Source organism: Gopherus evgoodei, chromosome 22 (genome assembly GCF_007399415.2).
Source record: "Gopherus evgoodei ecotype Sinaloan lineage chromosome 22, rGopEvg1_v1.p, whole genome shotgun sequence".
Lineage (NCBI taxonomy): Eukaryota > Metazoa > Chordata > Testudines > Testudinidae > Gopherus > Gopherus evgoodei.
In genome coordinates, this window is record NC_044343.1 from 10921423 (window position 1) to 10936848 (window position 15426).

The 15426-nt window shown below is 54.6% G+C and overlaps 1 protein-coding gene across 5 annotated transcripts in view; it reads right to left on the bottom strand.

Moving 5' to 3' along the window:
- Nucleotides 1-2244: 2244 nt before the first annotated feature.
- The window catches only part of CSNK1G2 (casein kinase 1 gamma 2), a 97196-nt gene continuing 84014 nt past the window's right edge, over nt 2245-15426 (bottom strand). For 3 of the 5 annotated variants that reach the window (XM_030540144.1, XM_030540145.1, XM_030540149.1), the window contains 6 exons: nt 12461-12545; nt 11800-11948; nt 11229-11312; nt 8349-8456; nt 5894-6000; nt 2245-5050 (listed from right to left, as the gene is read on the bottom strand). In XM_030540144.1, the coding sequence (XP_030396004.1) occupies nt 4996-5050; nt 5894-6000; nt 8349-8456; nt 11229-11312; nt 11800-11948; nt 12461-12545 (588 nt within the window). In that variant the 3' untranslated portion in view covers nt 2245-4995. The remainder of the gene's footprint in view (nt 5051-5893; nt 6001-8348; nt 8457-11228; nt 11313-11799; nt 11949-12460; nt 12546-15426) is intronic. The other 2 variants (XM_030540147.1, XM_030540148.1) reach the window with 2 other exon arrangements.

The following is a 15426-nucleotide window of genomic DNA, read 5'->3' on the forward strand; positions in this document are numbered from 1 at the left end:
ACAAAACAACCCCTGGCAACTTCCAGGATTCAGTCCTCTTCCCACATTGGTTGAAGACAGAAATATCTGATATTGTTAGGGTCCTTAATTTTGTCGTCCCTGGGTGCTCTAAATTGCTGCAAAAGTTTGATATACTTGTACACTACTTCAAAATATCTTCCTCTATCCCCCCTGAGTTTCTCCCTGGTAGAGAAGTGTCCAGGGAAAGACAGAAGTTAATGCAGAAAGGTAGTGGGCTGAGCAGTACGCATCTGTCCTTACCACCTCCCTCTTGTCTGTCTTTTATTTAAAGTAATTTTGGGGGTAGTTTCTTTAACGCTGCCCCTAAGAATTTAATGATGAAGCAGCTACTAAAATGTCTTCAGTTCCTTTCTCAAAGGCAACTTCAAGCTGTTGACTAAAGAGGTTTTACTGCCAGCTCTGCCATGAGCCCTCAGGGGCGGAGACAGGGCTCCTGCTCAGGGACGGTGAGGAAGAGAGGCCAGGGGTGGGCAGGCCTAGCTGAATGGAGTGCATCTCTCTTGGCCACACCAATCCTGGAGGGAGCAGTCTAGCTAGAGAAGTGTATGCCCCAGGTGAGGGTGTTAGCCCCGTACTGCTAGTGGAGGGCTTTACCCAGTCAAAGCACTATGCAGCCATCTCTTCCCTCCAGGCCTGGGAGGCAGTTGCCAATGGCAGACTGACTTCTCCAAGCTCACAAGCCTATTGAGGGCCGTAGCTGCCTTAGACCTCAGCACCTCCTGTCTCCCTCCTGGATTCATTCTTCCAGCATATACAGCCTGGCAAGACTTCTCCAACCTGCTTCAGTTGAACCCCATCACTAGCCCAGTCCATCACTGCTCAGCTGTAGTGCCCCAGCAATCACTCACTCAGAGCTGGTTTGAGTCAAGACAGGAGTTGTCCCTGCCAGCTGCTGTGTCAGCAGCAACTCAAGCTTGGCTGGGCTACAACCATTATCTAGACCAGGGCTACTCAGACCTCAGGGGTTCAGGAGCCAAATTGGCCATCACCATTAGCCAGGGGAGCCACAGTTGTGTGAATTAATTGCTTCATTTACTACATTAAATGCTATGTATTCATAGCTTAAACAGTATGAGAGGAAATATGTAGTTTAACTTATTTGCTGTGTGAATAGCTATATACTTGAGTGCAAGTTGATAATTAAATCAGTGTTTTAGTATCAGATGCTGCAGCCAGCCGCGGGTGACACACACAGCCACTTGCAGGCCTGACCCCAGCCTGTGTATCACTGATGCTGTGACGGGTGGCACTGGCCTGCAGCATATGAGCCACCTACTCATCACTGATATGTGTATAGGCCTCAGGGCAGGGGGTGCTCTGCTAGTGCCTGTTTAGGCAGTTACATAATTGGAAATAAAGGAATTACTCATGCTACAGTGAGGTGAAATAGCAGCATCCCTGGTGTGTGGAACACCTCCTTAGCCTTTGCTTAAAGCTAGCATAGCCCCACCTCACACGGGCTGGAGCATGTATTCCTTAGGCTGTAGTAAAGCTCCCACCCACTATGCATGTAAAATGACTGCCTGTTTCTGGTTAGTAGGGACAATGTGAGCCAGGTGCCAAGACTAGCATCTCCCTTATCAGCCTGTGGACTCTAGCCAGGCAGTCACCCACCTCCTGTCCTCCTCTTACACTTGTCCCCTACCTGTCATTGCGTCACAGAGAGAATGAGGAGTTATTGTCAAAGGACAACTCAGCACCATGTGCTCACCCCCCTCTCTTGAGGCTCCTAGCAGGATGTGCTCTAAACATCTACTTCCCCTTTCAAGGTCCCTGCTCTGCCAGGCACCTGGGGGCCTGTCTGTCTCCAGCTGGCATGAGCACAGAACTTGGGGTGTTTTGTTAAGCACTGTTGCAAGTTGTTAATGGTGCCACAAGCCATCCTCTGCCCACAGCACCACCCCACAATAAATCCTGATGGAAATTGGGGGGGAGGGGGTGGGTGGATTGGATTTTTTTTATTTAAAAAGCCCCTAAATTCTGTGGCTTCCAGGAAGCATCAGAGAAATGTAAATACCAGGATGTTACACTTTTATTTAAAGCCATAACTAAATTCGCACTAGAACAGTCACCCTTCTGCTCTGGAGCGGCATAAGTACAGACTCTTTCCATACTGTGAGTGAGTCTCCTAGTGTCCTGCTGCCCCCTCCAGCTCAGGCAGCCCTCGCACCCGGCCGGTCCATCGGCCAGGAAGAGAGGCAGAAGACAGAGTTGGGCAAATGCTCTGGCCTCCTTCCCTTTTATTTCCTTGTACGCCTGCAGCAGGTTTGTCTGAAAAGACACATGGCAAACGGCAGTCCAAATACTCACATGCACCCACTCACATACATACTTTTATTTTACACCTGTGGGGACTGGAAGTACAGTTCCAGTGAAGATTTAAGGCGGTTTTATTTGCATTGTTTGGGAAACAAGGTCAAACATTGCACATAACTAAATACCCTACAAAGGTCTTGATTTGGTGGAATTCATTGAGTTGTCAAGAACCAAGCCCTCCCTAGCAGCTGGCTGTGCACTCCTTGCCTAGCTAGTCTGTGCAGCTGTCCCCCACCACCTTGGTTCTCGTGAGCATGACAGAGGCACTGCTGTTGAAGTAAAACTGCAGACCAGAAGAATATGAGGCAGCAACTGATTCAGAGTCCCCAGGATCTTTTAAAGGGGCACTGACATTCCCACTCAGGGTGGATGCTGAGGAAGGAGGAAGCCACTTGACCTAGCTTAAGCCTGTTTTTAAACCATTCAGCTCTGATTTAAATGAAAGGAATGTAGCTCAAAGAGTGACAAAGCTGCTGTATTCCAGCAGGAATGAGAGCAGTAGGTGCCAGGCTCCCCCTGCCTGTGGGCCCTAGGCACCTCCCCTGCAGCAGGATATATTCCTACCCCCAGCAGACCATGTGCTGCAGCAACAGGATGGAGGCTACAGGTGAGTAGCTGGCACAGCTCGCGGGCAAGTCAGCACAGGGCCCCATTCTGTAGGCCTCTGCAGGTGGGTAAAGCAGGACATACCAAGCCCAAGTGGCAGCTGAGGACCTCCTACCCGCTCCCCCTTTGCTCCAGCAAAGAATGGCAGTGTTTATTTCAGACAAAGGCTTTGATGGTCTCAGACACAAACTTCCTCCTCCTGCACAACCTCAGAGCAGCTTCCAGCTCCTACAGCTCAAACATTACAAGTGTCATAATTACATGGAAAATTAAAAAAACCCCACATGCTACTTCCCCCCCCGCCCACCCTGTAAAAAAACAACCACCCCAAGTCCAATTTTGTTGCTGTGGTAAATACGCACAGCCAGACACACATGCTCAGTCATTTTACACTGAATTGAGGTTGGCTGTTGTGCCCCTTGTGGCTGTTTAAAGAAGGGTTGTGTCTGGGTGTGGGGGGATATAGTTTAAAAAAACAAAATCCACAATTAGGAACTGCCCACATGTGATCAGCTAAGGAGTAAGTACACGGGCCTCTGATTGGTGGAGGAACCAAGTGGGCCAATCTAGGTGAGTTTCAACCTTCATAAGGTTCCCTCCAGCCCTTCCCCCTTGGTACCCTCCAGAAAGGAGTTGTCAGTGGCCAGACAGAACGGCCTGGCTGGGTCTATCCTCATGAGAGTTGCTATTTCCCAGCAAGCTACAACTCCACACTGGTCCTTTTTCACGTTGCCCCTTTCAAGTGGGATGTGGAACCCCAAGGAGTTTTAACCAGTGCTAGCCTCCCCTCCTCCCCCCAGGGAACATGCACACAGCTGCCTTACTGCACTGGCTTGGTTTTGGTTCATTTAGGAGGCTCTTGATCCTCCCGGGAGGTCAGAATATCAGCAACGGGGAGATTCACTGAGCTGGGGGCCTGGCCAACAGGAAAGTCTTTTTTAAAGAGTCCAGTTAAGCAACTTCACATAAACTGAGGACACTGAACTCTCCTGCCAGGAGAATAAGCAGGACTCAGCAATCCTGTGCTCCAAAAACGGCCGAGGCTGTCCTGGGCACCAGGAAACAATTCCCTCCCCAAGGCTCATTGCAGGGACCATTAAGACATCCTTTTTCTACCTTGCTCTTCCACATTAAGTTTCCCTTTGGTCTTGGCCAGGTGCCCCCAGCGGAGATTGCCCATTTCAAATGGCAGAGGGCCTGGCTTCAGGGTTCTGATAAGCTCCAAACCATTCCTGAGACCCTAAATTCGGCTCCCCTCCCCCCACCTGATTTCCCCAGTTAATTACTAAACTGTTAATTTCAAGACCAAACATCGCTTGTATTGCTAGCAAAAGTGCATCGTAAAATGAAAGTGTAAACGAGTCCCTCCTCCACGCATCACCGTACCAGAGACTCGGCTAACATAGCGATTGATCGCCACCACAAGGAGAGAGCTTTAACCAAATGGGGGACGAGGAGCTTACAGGGAAAACACAATCTTTAAAAGAAAAGCAGAATTTCATAACACTAAAAAGAGGAAGGTCAAAGACTGACAACTCAGCACTCTGCACCGAGACTTAAATTAACTTCGGCGATAAAGAAGCGACAGGGAAAAAAAATTCTCCATAGCCCACCCCTCTTGAAATTGTCTTCGGCTTCTACGCCAGCAACGTTTTTTGAGTCTGTAGAGTTGATCCCCATTTTCAAACTAGTTAATAGAATCAAAAGAAATTCACGTCATGGGTTTGGTTGGTTTCCTTGTTAAATAGCTTAATGCTCTCCGTGGACTGCACAACAGACGGGCCTGGGAACGGCAGCAAAGTCTGACTGGGTAAACGACCACTGGGTGGATGTGGTGCTGGTGGAGGAAAAGCAAAGCAGTTTGGGAACTTCCCTCCCCCCTCCCCATCCACACATGTGGTGCTAGGCGGCGAAGTCATGACAGCTCTTCCTCCACCCCCATCCAAATCAGAGGGAGGGAAGGCCTTGCAGATCTGATCAGGAATCTAGACCCATCTGTAGCCAGAGTTAGAGGCGATACTGCACAAACTGATCCGTTATGTCCCTGGCAGATCACTTGTGGCGCTGGATGGTTTTTCTCTTCCTCCTCTTGAAGAAACAGCAGCACCTGTGAAGAAAGGCAGATGGGCTGTCATGGCCCCAGACCTGCACTTGTCCTCTAAGGCCAAAGCAGGTTCCTCCTGATTCCAGAACAGACTGGACATTGCAAAGGGGAACGAGAATATCTGGAATCATAGCAGTTCATGATAACATGTTTGGGTTTTTTTGAGGGGGGGGTAAGGGGGGAGGTGTTCTTGAACCTCCTGCCTCAGGGCTTAAGTCGATCTCTATTAGTGACCAGGAGGTGGCCTGTGTGGGGGCAGATTCTCCCATATCTGCTGCTGGGGAATTCTTACACCTTCCCTCCAAAGCAGCAGGTGCTGGCCACTATCAGAGAGGGGATATTGGGCGAGATGGACCATGAGTCTGAACCCATCTGGTAAGCCCCACAGTTCTGAAGACCAGCAAGTAGTGGATGTGGGTTTGGGTCCCATCTCTCTTTCGTTCCCTAGTCAATGAAAAAAAGGGCCAGACCGCAAGACACTGGGGGTGGGGACATTTCACAGGAGTTGGGGGGGGCACTAGTGAGATCACCACCCATTTAGGAAACTGACAAGAGCTCTGGCAGATGAAGATGCAACGCTGGTCAGCGCGGGAGCCAATGATCCCGCCCATGGCAACAAGTCCAGGCCGGGATTTAGGGGAGAGCCTGTGTGGCAGCACAGGCTGCGTTCCTAGGAACTAGAATGAACCCCAGGGTCTGTCTCTGGCCAGCAACCTCAGAACAGCATCCCCTGCAGACAAAAACAGACATGTCCTGGCTCTTGGGAGACACCATGTGGTGACATTCGGGAGAGCAGGCTGTGAGCCAGAGAGAACAGCAGCCTCCTAGATTCAGCCAGGTCCTTACTTTGTATCATCCGCTACCTCCACCTCGGCGGGCGCCGTGATCGGGGCATTCGAGTGTCCCGCGGTTGGGTCGTCTGTGTTCAGTTCTCCGTTGGTGGAACTCATCACCTGGGAGGAAAAGTTGGACAGTCAGAGACTAGATGTGTTCAAGCAATACAGAGGGCGGAGAGGAGAACAGAGGCTGTTCATTGGCCCTGTTCCATCTGACACTGAATCCTCGTTTCCCTCCTCCAGGCAGGTACCAACAGTGCCCAACCCTGCCTTCCCCACAGGGCGTGTTATATAGCGCAGGGGGGCAGGTCGAAGCAGCAGCCCCATAGAGAAACGGCCACAATGTAAGAGCCAAGTTTCCTTTTAAGCAGCTGGCCTGGGAGGCGATCTACAGGTACCAGCCGTCGGGGGGAGGGAAATGCCAGTACCCAGGACTGCTTTGCCTGGGGTGGCAGCATGGCTGAATCATCTCTGTCCCGGGGCAAGCTGGCAACGAGTGCCACAGGCGCTAGACTAGCTAGAGGGGCCGGACCTCAGCCTCCCAGCAATTGAGCGAGCTCACATCGCTTGTGGAGGAGCGCCCTCCTGTCTCCTTGCACCAGAGGAAGGGTTTTCCAGAAGGCTATTTGGCAGGACCTGCCACACAACACGCCTGGATAGGGCCCAGATTTCATTTCTGTAGCAATGAAACCCGGCTCTTCCTGTGCGATCAGATCAAAACTCAGCAAGCCTCAGAAACCGCTTGCCAATGGCAACCCAGCGAGCCAGGCAGCGCTTCGCTCCATGGCCATTCGCATCCTGGAGAACTAGGCCAGTGGAGCAGCAGTGCACAAAGGTGGTGGGTGGGGGGTTCTGTAAAAACAAGCAGGGGAAGGCAAAGCCTCTGGGGCTGCCCTGAGGTTTTAGCTATTCACATGCCCTGGATTCCCACTAACTTCCACTGGCCCAGACACGTCGTCCCGCCTTGCACCCACGTGCTGTGGATTCACTCTCCCTGGCTCTGTACCCTTTGGTCCCGCGCCGTGCGCTACTCTCCTCAGTGGCGGCTCTTTCCCTTGCAGCAGCTAAGACTGGCTCACGCAGCAGATGGGACAGAGCAGCGCCACCAATGGCTGCGACACACCAGGGCCAAGCCCCTTGCACGCCAGCAGGTCCTGTGACCTCACCACACACTGCTACAGAAACGAAACCAGCAGCTGCTTCCCAGCGCTTCTGTTCTTGCTAGAGTCGTCCCTGGATAGGGTTCGCTTCTGATTTCACCCCCGGTGCTCCTGGGGGACGGAATCTAAGTGGCCAGGCCAGCATTGCAGCAGCTGAGCAACTCTGTTTGATCCCCTCTCCACACTGCCCTCCAGGCAAGGCCAGGTGACCTGGCTGATGTCCAGGCCTAGTGCCCCACCCCTTCCCTGGGAAGGCCTAACCAGCCTTGCCTAGCAGTGGGGGAAGCGGCGCTGCGCAAGCTCACGCCCAGCCGCAGTGACACAGGCTGTGCCTTCACAGCAGCGCAGCATTGCTGGGGGGAGAGCAGCCAGGCCACATGTGAACGGCACAGTGACTGTCACCGCAGCCAGGGGGTGGTGCCCACAGCCGCCACATTGCGCCAGCTCGAGCGGCAGCCTGCACCCCCCCCCCCGGGACCAGCCCCCTGGTGTTAAGAGCACCCCCACATTGGAGCTGTAACTTGAGTTCACTGCAGTGAAGACAAGCCCTGAGCCTAGAGAGCACAGCAAGGGGGAGGGTGCGTTGCCACAGGAAGCAGAGCTGTGCAGCAAGAACGGCTGGGTGTCCCTTGCCCACTCACAAAGGCCGGTGGTAGAAGCAGGAGCCAGGGAGAACACGCAGGACTCAAAGCTCTGCTTGGGAGAGTTGGGCAAGCTATGCCCCAGGAACAAATCAAGTGAGGACAGACAGACAAGCATTAGTGAGCAACCAGTTACAAGGAACAAGGGTGAAATCCACCGAGACAGGGCCCAGCTAAGCCTGTGATTTTCTCCCTCTCACCATGAGACACACAAAGCAGAGCTGCCCCAGTTTGTGGCAGGGGGATTCTTGACCCTAGTGGAGATGTGCTTCAACACACATCCAGGACAGTCTGCAAGGGGCTGGGGTCACAGAGAGCGGGAAAGGAGGAAGACTACAAGGCAGGATTAAGCATGACTTGCACATCTGAGAGCGGACGTGGTTTCGAGCTTGACTGATGCTGGAAGCGGAAGAGGAGGAGCGGAGGGGTGTACCTGAGCTCTAGAAAGGGATGGTGAACCAGGGGACAGGCTTACGGGACAAAGCCAGGGATTCCACGTCCACAGACAGAAACAAAAGGCTGCAAGGCCTGATCCTGGGGATAAGCACAAATCGTGCCCAAAGGATGCTGCTGCAGCCAGAGTTTTGTGGGACAGGCTCCTTCCCAGATGGCCCGTCCCCCTTGGGAATGCCCCCTCCACTCCCACTCAGCACACTGCATGTACCTGCACAGAACCCCCAAGCCTGCTGGTCGCTAGGTGAGTTCCTAGAGGTTCCTCGGCAGGCTGCTGACTAGCCTGAGGATCACACAACTCGTTCCCCTCGGGCGACTGCTAGTGACCGGCAGGACAGGAAACAAAACAGAAGAAGAAGGACGGAAACGAGGGGGTGGGGACGGTGGGGGAGAGGAGTCAAGAAAATAAGACATGCAAAAGCAAAAATATAAACAGCAGCACTAGTGTGTTAAGGCAAATAAACCAGTGTGGTCCCCAGTGAAATCCCAGCAGACTGGAATGGGCTGGGAACTCAGAGCCATTTGACTGGCTGCTGGTCTGTTGACTGGGTTCACGCTTTACTCACACCTTCGCTTGTGCACATGTGCGCACGTACCCCCCACACTCCCCACCGTAACACAAGGATCTCGCGAGGTCTCTGGCGCACTAGTCCAGACGGCATTTGGTCTGCTGTCCTCTGCTTTGGCCAATGCTGAGACGTGCTGCTGGCTTTTGGAAAGCGCTGGCGACGGAAGCTGTTTCGCCATGTGGAGCAGTGCCTCTTGGAGGGGACAAGCAGTGTTTTAAACAGAGGGGCGGGAGCCGATGCTGCCTGATATGTGATTTTGCAGAATGAAGATAGATCTGTAGCTTTAATTTCTGTCAATCTTCCCATCCCTGCAGTGTTTAAAGCCAGAGGATTCAGGAAAGATAAGGGCTTAGAGTAAACTGGGTAGGAATCTAGATACAGCGAAGAACTGGCACCTCCTGTGTAACAGATCCTCTGGGATCACACTGGGCCTCTCATTCTGTAAAAAGCCTGGTACAGTTACCGCACTGCGGATAACCTTCCACTGGGGATGTTACCACAGTCTCCCTTCTTGCCACTGCCGCTGACTGCCCCCGTCAGAGAGAGAGAGAGAGAGAGAGAGAAGGTCCCATGGATAACTGAGACTAGGGGATGAGTCAGGAGTCCTGGAGAATATTCCCTCTCCATAAAAGCAGTGGGACTGCTGGGTTCGCCTGTGCTGCCCGCACCCAGCTGGTTCTGATGTCTGCACCAGGTCCAAAAGCCAAACCCAGCTCCATTTGGCCAAGGTAGTGGTGACCTGAGGTCCCACCCCTGCTCCTGAGCACCAGGCTTCAAGAGGATTTCTTTGGTAAGTTAAGGCAAAGGGAACCCAGTTCTCTCCAGCGGCTGGCTGAGGAGGCTGAGCCTTGACAAAGGCTGGGTGTGAAACCCGCTGGTCCCTACATATTTGGGGACGAGCAGTTTTTAAACTAAGTCCTGATCATGCAACCTCGCCTGGAATCCAACTCCCTTTGTCAGGGCACTCATGGGCAAGAGAACAAGTCGCAAGAGAGCGCTGATTACTCGGAGCTCGGCCCGGTCACTCTAATGTCCTCTCCACTCCATGGGTTTCCTTGGCTGTCCCATCTTCTGGCAGCATCACTGCAGGAGACCAGTTACCTGGGACTCTGCTCTGGTTTCCTAGAAGCTAAGCCAGGTAAAGTTCTCCCTCTCCCCGCCCCGCAGAGCCAGCACTGCCACACCCTCTCCACCTGGCCATTCCTCACTGGCCCCTGGGAAGAGTCACCTCAGCAAAGTGCCTTCCTGCTTCCTAGGGCGAGGCTCCCATGTGCTATTCTCCTGCTGGCAACAAAGTTGGGCTCCACTGAACAGATTCCAGCTCAGCTCAGCAGCACCTCCCAGACCTGATCTGTCTTCACTCATGTCTCTATGCCCCCTCTCCCCCCCCAGAGCGAGAGACAGAGGCTGAGTCTCCTCCACATAGTGGTGACTGCGGCGATCATATCACCTGTGGCTCTCCCCACGAGGCAGCATGGAGAGACTCAAATCGGCTGGCCAGCCCAGCTCCCGTCAGAGCTGGTTTAACTCAGCGGAGCATTCCCACGGTCCCCTAGGTGGGGCGACAGAATCAGGCCGCCCAGCCGATTCCAGCGTGGCAGGCACCGCCAGCAATCCCGACACACCCCATTCCCTTCGCCCACCGCAAGGGGTTCTAGGACTGCACCAAGCCAGCCTCACCACTAGCTCAAGGCCTCTGGACTCATCAGCAGGGCCTATCCACTGTCGCTCCAAGAACCTGGGCACGTGCTGGGGCAGGGAAGCCACAGCTCTCCGGACGTTGCTCAAGGACCTGGACCGGGGCTGCATGACACCAACACTGGGACAGAACTCCAAGAGGTGGTTCTGAGACTGGCCTGAAGGCCCGTCAGCAGTGAGCTGGTCTTGCCCATGGGTTGGGTTCTACAGTCAGTGCTGAGCCCAAGGACAACGTCTCAACTGATCCCCAGCCAGGGCTCCATGAGGCACATGGTCTCATCCTGCTGTCCAAGCCCCATGGTGCCTTGACAGCAGGTCAGCCATGTACCAACTGCACTGGGGCCTCCAACATCCCATCCTCCCAAAGCATCCAGGCCTCCCATAAGCCAATCCAGCGCCGAGAGCACTGGCCCAGCCTTTCCCGGCCAGCCTCAATGGCACAGCCCTGCAATCGCCACTGGGACGGGTGCAGAGGCAAGAGACCCTACAGACTTGCATTTCCCATGGGTCTATGCCCTACCTCTCTGAGGAACCCTCCACATCCCTCCTAAAGGCTTTCCATTTCCCCCACACCTCCACACCAGCCACCTTCCTTCTGGCCACAGAGAAAGGGACTGGCCAGCCGATGTCTCCCCTGGATCGGCCGGAGGAGATGCCTGCCTGCTCTCAGCCTCCCAGTCCCCACGGGAATGGCTAATGGTGTCTGGACCCCTCCTCCCCACAGTTTCCACTATGAATCGGTTGGTTCTGCCTGCGCTCGGATGGGTTCGCTCCGCCCCACCATGGCCAAGCTGCTCTGTCGCTGGGACTGGCTGGGGGCTCACCTGGTGTTTGGTGTGTGGCTGTGCTTTGTCTCTGTTCGGAGGCTGCACCTGGACGTCGCTGTGGATTGTGCCGATTGGAGTTGGCTGCAATCAAGACACCAGGAGGAAAATAATCAAGAAAGGCCCAGTAATCTCCATGCAGGCCGTACGTGCCTTGGGTTTTCACTGCCATCTGGTGGGGAGAAGGCCCAGGAGCTGGGGGAGGGCCCAGGCTGAGCAGGTGGAGGGCAGGATTGTGGCTCATGTTATATGGGGAGAGATCTCACTCCTGGGGGCTGGGGTGGGACTGGCTTGGGCCAGCCCCACTAGAACAAAAATGAAGCCAGGGGTCCAAATGGCTGAGACAACGTGTGTGTTCGGGGGGGCGGTGGGAGGAGGGCAGACAAGGCATTGAGCCGTGGAAAGGGACTAGCAGGAGGATGGGTGGAGCTAACCTCTCAGGAGCCAGAGGGGAGCTAAGCAGCTGTACTCTCACACAGCCGAGTTCTGCCTGCTGCTCCCATGCACTTCGAGCCAGAAGCAGCCATGCACTCGGGGCAGGGGTCTCCCCCCTCCGTTCAGCGGCACTTACTAATGGCTTCCCGGCCCAGTCGTACTCGTAGTCGAAGACGTAGCCGCTCCGGTCGAACAGGTCCGTGAAGAGCTTGCGCAGGTAGTCGTAATCCGGCTTCTCGAAGAAATCCAGCCGCCGCACGTAGCGCAGGTAGGTTGCCATCTCCTCTGTGGAGGCACAGTGGACTCAGCACGGCTTGCAAGCCGTGGCCAGGGGAAGCATCACAGCGAGAGGAATGGGGCAGCAGGGAAATGCCCACAGAGGCTGGAGGGTCTCAGACCGAATGGAGACGGCTGTAGGTAAATAGCCATGGGGAGAGATCCTACCCCTCTCCGGCCCCCTGTTCCACTGCAGACAGAGGCTGGGGGAGAAGTCCAGCAAGCCCAGCTATAGGAGGTGGGGCAGGAGGGGGTGAGGCTGCAGTGAATGGTGCTGCAGGGAACCAAGCTGTGCAGAACCCATAGGTGGCAGTGAAAGTTAGTAGACAGTGCACCAGACTGGGACTCAGGAGACCTGGGTAATAATCCGAGCTCTGCCCTGACCTGCTGGGTGTCCTTGGGCAAGTCATGTCCCCCACCGTGCCTCAGTTTCCCCTTTCAGATTCTGGCTGTCTGGTCTATTGAGTGCGGGCGAGAGCACGGGCCCCTCACTGCTCTCCTGACTCGAGCAGCGCCCTTACCTGGGAAGTTTTCACACAGGACTTCGACAGGGGTGGCTCTTTTGGTGTCTCCGATCTTCTGATACCGCTCCTTCAGCGTGTCAGCCTGGAACGGAGAGCATGAGTGACAGCTTGGCAGGGCACCGTGGACAAGTGCCACGCATGCCCGGATGGCCTGGCAGGAGCAAACTGGCCAAAGCCCTAAGCCAAGGTTTAGGAGCTGACCTTGGGCTTCCCTCCCCCAACCATCCTGGCAACTCAAGTACCATCCCAGTATCCCACTGAGCCATTGTGGGTTTCAGGAGGAGCAGGGAGACTGGATCTGTGCCTAACAGCCACCCCTACGTCACTTGGGACTGGACCTCATCCTTGGAACGACCTGTGAGTAGCCAGTCGTCGAGGTATGGGTATGGGTACACTTGAACCTGCCTTTTCCGCAGGAAGGCCGCCACCACTGCCATGCATTTTGTGAACACTTGGGGGGCTGTGGACAGACGGGAGAACCGTGAACTGGAAGTGATACTGGTTTACGACAAACCGGAGGAAGCACTGGATGAATGGCAATATGGAAGTATGTGTCTTTCATGTCGAGAGCCGCGTACCAATCCCCCGAAAGTCTAAAATGGGTCGAAGATCCCACTTTGCCTTGGGGATTAGAAAGTAATAGGAGTAACACTCCTTTCCCCCCTTAGCTCCTGTGGAACCTCCTCCACCGCACCTATCCTGAGGAGCGAATGAACCTCCTGCATGAGGAGTTGCTTTTGAGAGGGGACCCTGAAGAGGGATGGGAAGGTGGGTGGGAGGGAGGGAAGGAGGAGAACCGGAGAGAGTATCCACCTGTACCATGAGTAGGACCCAGTGGTCCAATGTTCTGTGGGACCACGCATGGTATAAGTGGGATAGCCGGTTTAAAAACTGTGGGGATAGATCCTGGAACTGGGTTGGTACACTGTCCACGGTCGTGCCTTCAAAACTCCTGCTTGTTTCCAGGCTGGGTTTATTCTGGCCTTGGTTAGGCGCATTGTTCTGTCTACACCTGTTATTTCTGCCCTGCCTGCGATACGGCTCCTGCCTGGGTCAGGGCTGATACTGCCTCTGCTGTGGAGGCTAAGGCCTGAAGGGTTTTCTCTGGGGTGCTGGCATATGCATCCCTAGTGACTTCAGGGTGGTCCTAGAATCCTTAAGGCCATGTGGCCTGGAGTCTGTTTGCTCGGAGAAAAGGCCCGAGCCCTCAAAGGGAAGGTCTTGGAGGGTATTCTGGACCTCTGGAGGGAGGCCTGATGCCTGGAGCCGCATTGGGGGGAGGGATAGCTCAGTGGTTTGAGCATTAGCCTACTAAACCCAGGGTTGTGAGTTCAATCCTTGAAGGGGCCATTTGGGGAACTGGGGTAAAAATCTGAGGATGAGTCCTGCTTTGAGCAGGGGGTTGGACTAGATGACCTCCTGAGGACCCTTCCAACCTTGATATTCTATGACTATCTCCAAGGCAATGGTTCTGGCTGCAGAGTCAGCCGAATCAAGGGAGGCTTGTGGCCAAGTCTTAGCCACTGCCTCTCCTTCCTCGATTTAAGCCGCAAACTCAGAGTTAGAGTCTTGGGGCAGGCTATCCTTAAACTTGGACACAGCCGTCCAAGAGTTGAAGTTATGTCTATTAAGGGATCGCCTGCTGGTTGGCGATGCGTAGCTGGAGGCCTCCCAAGGAGCTGACCTTCCTACTGAAGAGGTCCAAATGCTTAGCTTTCTTGGCTGCTGAAACGACTAGGGAATGGAGTTAGATGGCAGGACAGGAACTCATGGCCCTTGGAAGGAGTGAATAATTTCCATTCTACCGCCCTGGCCATTGGCATGATTGAGTCCGGGGTCTATCATATAGTGTTGTAATTCATCTGTATGGTCTTTATGAGAGGGAGTGTGACTCTGGAGGGACCCTCGGGTGTCAGGATATCCACCATCGGATCCTCCTGCTCCACCGTTTCTTCCGCCTGGAGACCCATATTCAGGGTGATCCTAGCTCCTGGTGAGCCCTGTGGTCAATCAGTGGCGGTCCTGAGACTGATGTTCCCACCACCACCTCATCTAGGGAAGAGGAGGAAGTGAGGTGCTGTACGTTGCCCTCATCTAGACCCTCCTTTGTGTCCCCAAATGCCTAGGGGTCACTTCAGGGCCCTGGGGGGCTGACACCTCTCAGGGTATCACAGTGCTCGGCACCGCCTCGGGTATTGGGCCTGAGAGCACCAGTTGCTCTTGGGGGTCCTTGGTGCATGCCTGTGTGGCAACCTGGAATGATGTCACATGGAGTGTCCGGACCTAGAGGCTCTGGAGGAGATGCCCTGTTGCTGGTGCTAGGCCCATGGGGTCCAGAAGGGCCACTGACTCGGAGAAGGCCATAGTGGCTGCCATGCTGGTTGGGATTGTCTGCTAGCTACGGTTCGATGTCTGCTGTAGCTAGAGTGACTGGAGTCAGGAGACGAGCAGGGCGGTGCCGAACGCTGAGTGGCCGCAGGATACCGGGGAGCGGTGCCTGGCTGGCCGGGACCGTGAACAGTACCGGGAGTCTCGGGACGGGAACTGGTGTCTTGCACTCACTGCTGGTGAGGTTGTCGGTGCCGTACTCCAGAGCCGGGCGACCGATGGTGTCATGGACTGGCATGCAGGCACCATGCTGCCGGAGGCTTCTCCCTGCACGGGAAGGGGTTTGGTGCCAACAAATCAATGAGGTCTTTCGCTGCCTCGAAAGTGTTGGGCATGGGGGGTGCTGTTCAAGGACCCTCCTCCAGACATTAGTTGGCACTGAATCTGCTGGGTACTGTGGTGCCGGAGTCAACGGTGCCAGTTCTTGGCTTGGGCCCACAAGCTGTCTGTGTGCCGGGAGCTTCTTTGAGTGGCTTAGTAGCTCTCTGGGGGGAGTGCCCTCTTTCCCCTTTCTTGTGACGCTTAGTCAGTGCCGGAGAGGTCGACTGGCACCGAGGATGGTCGCTCTGTCTCGG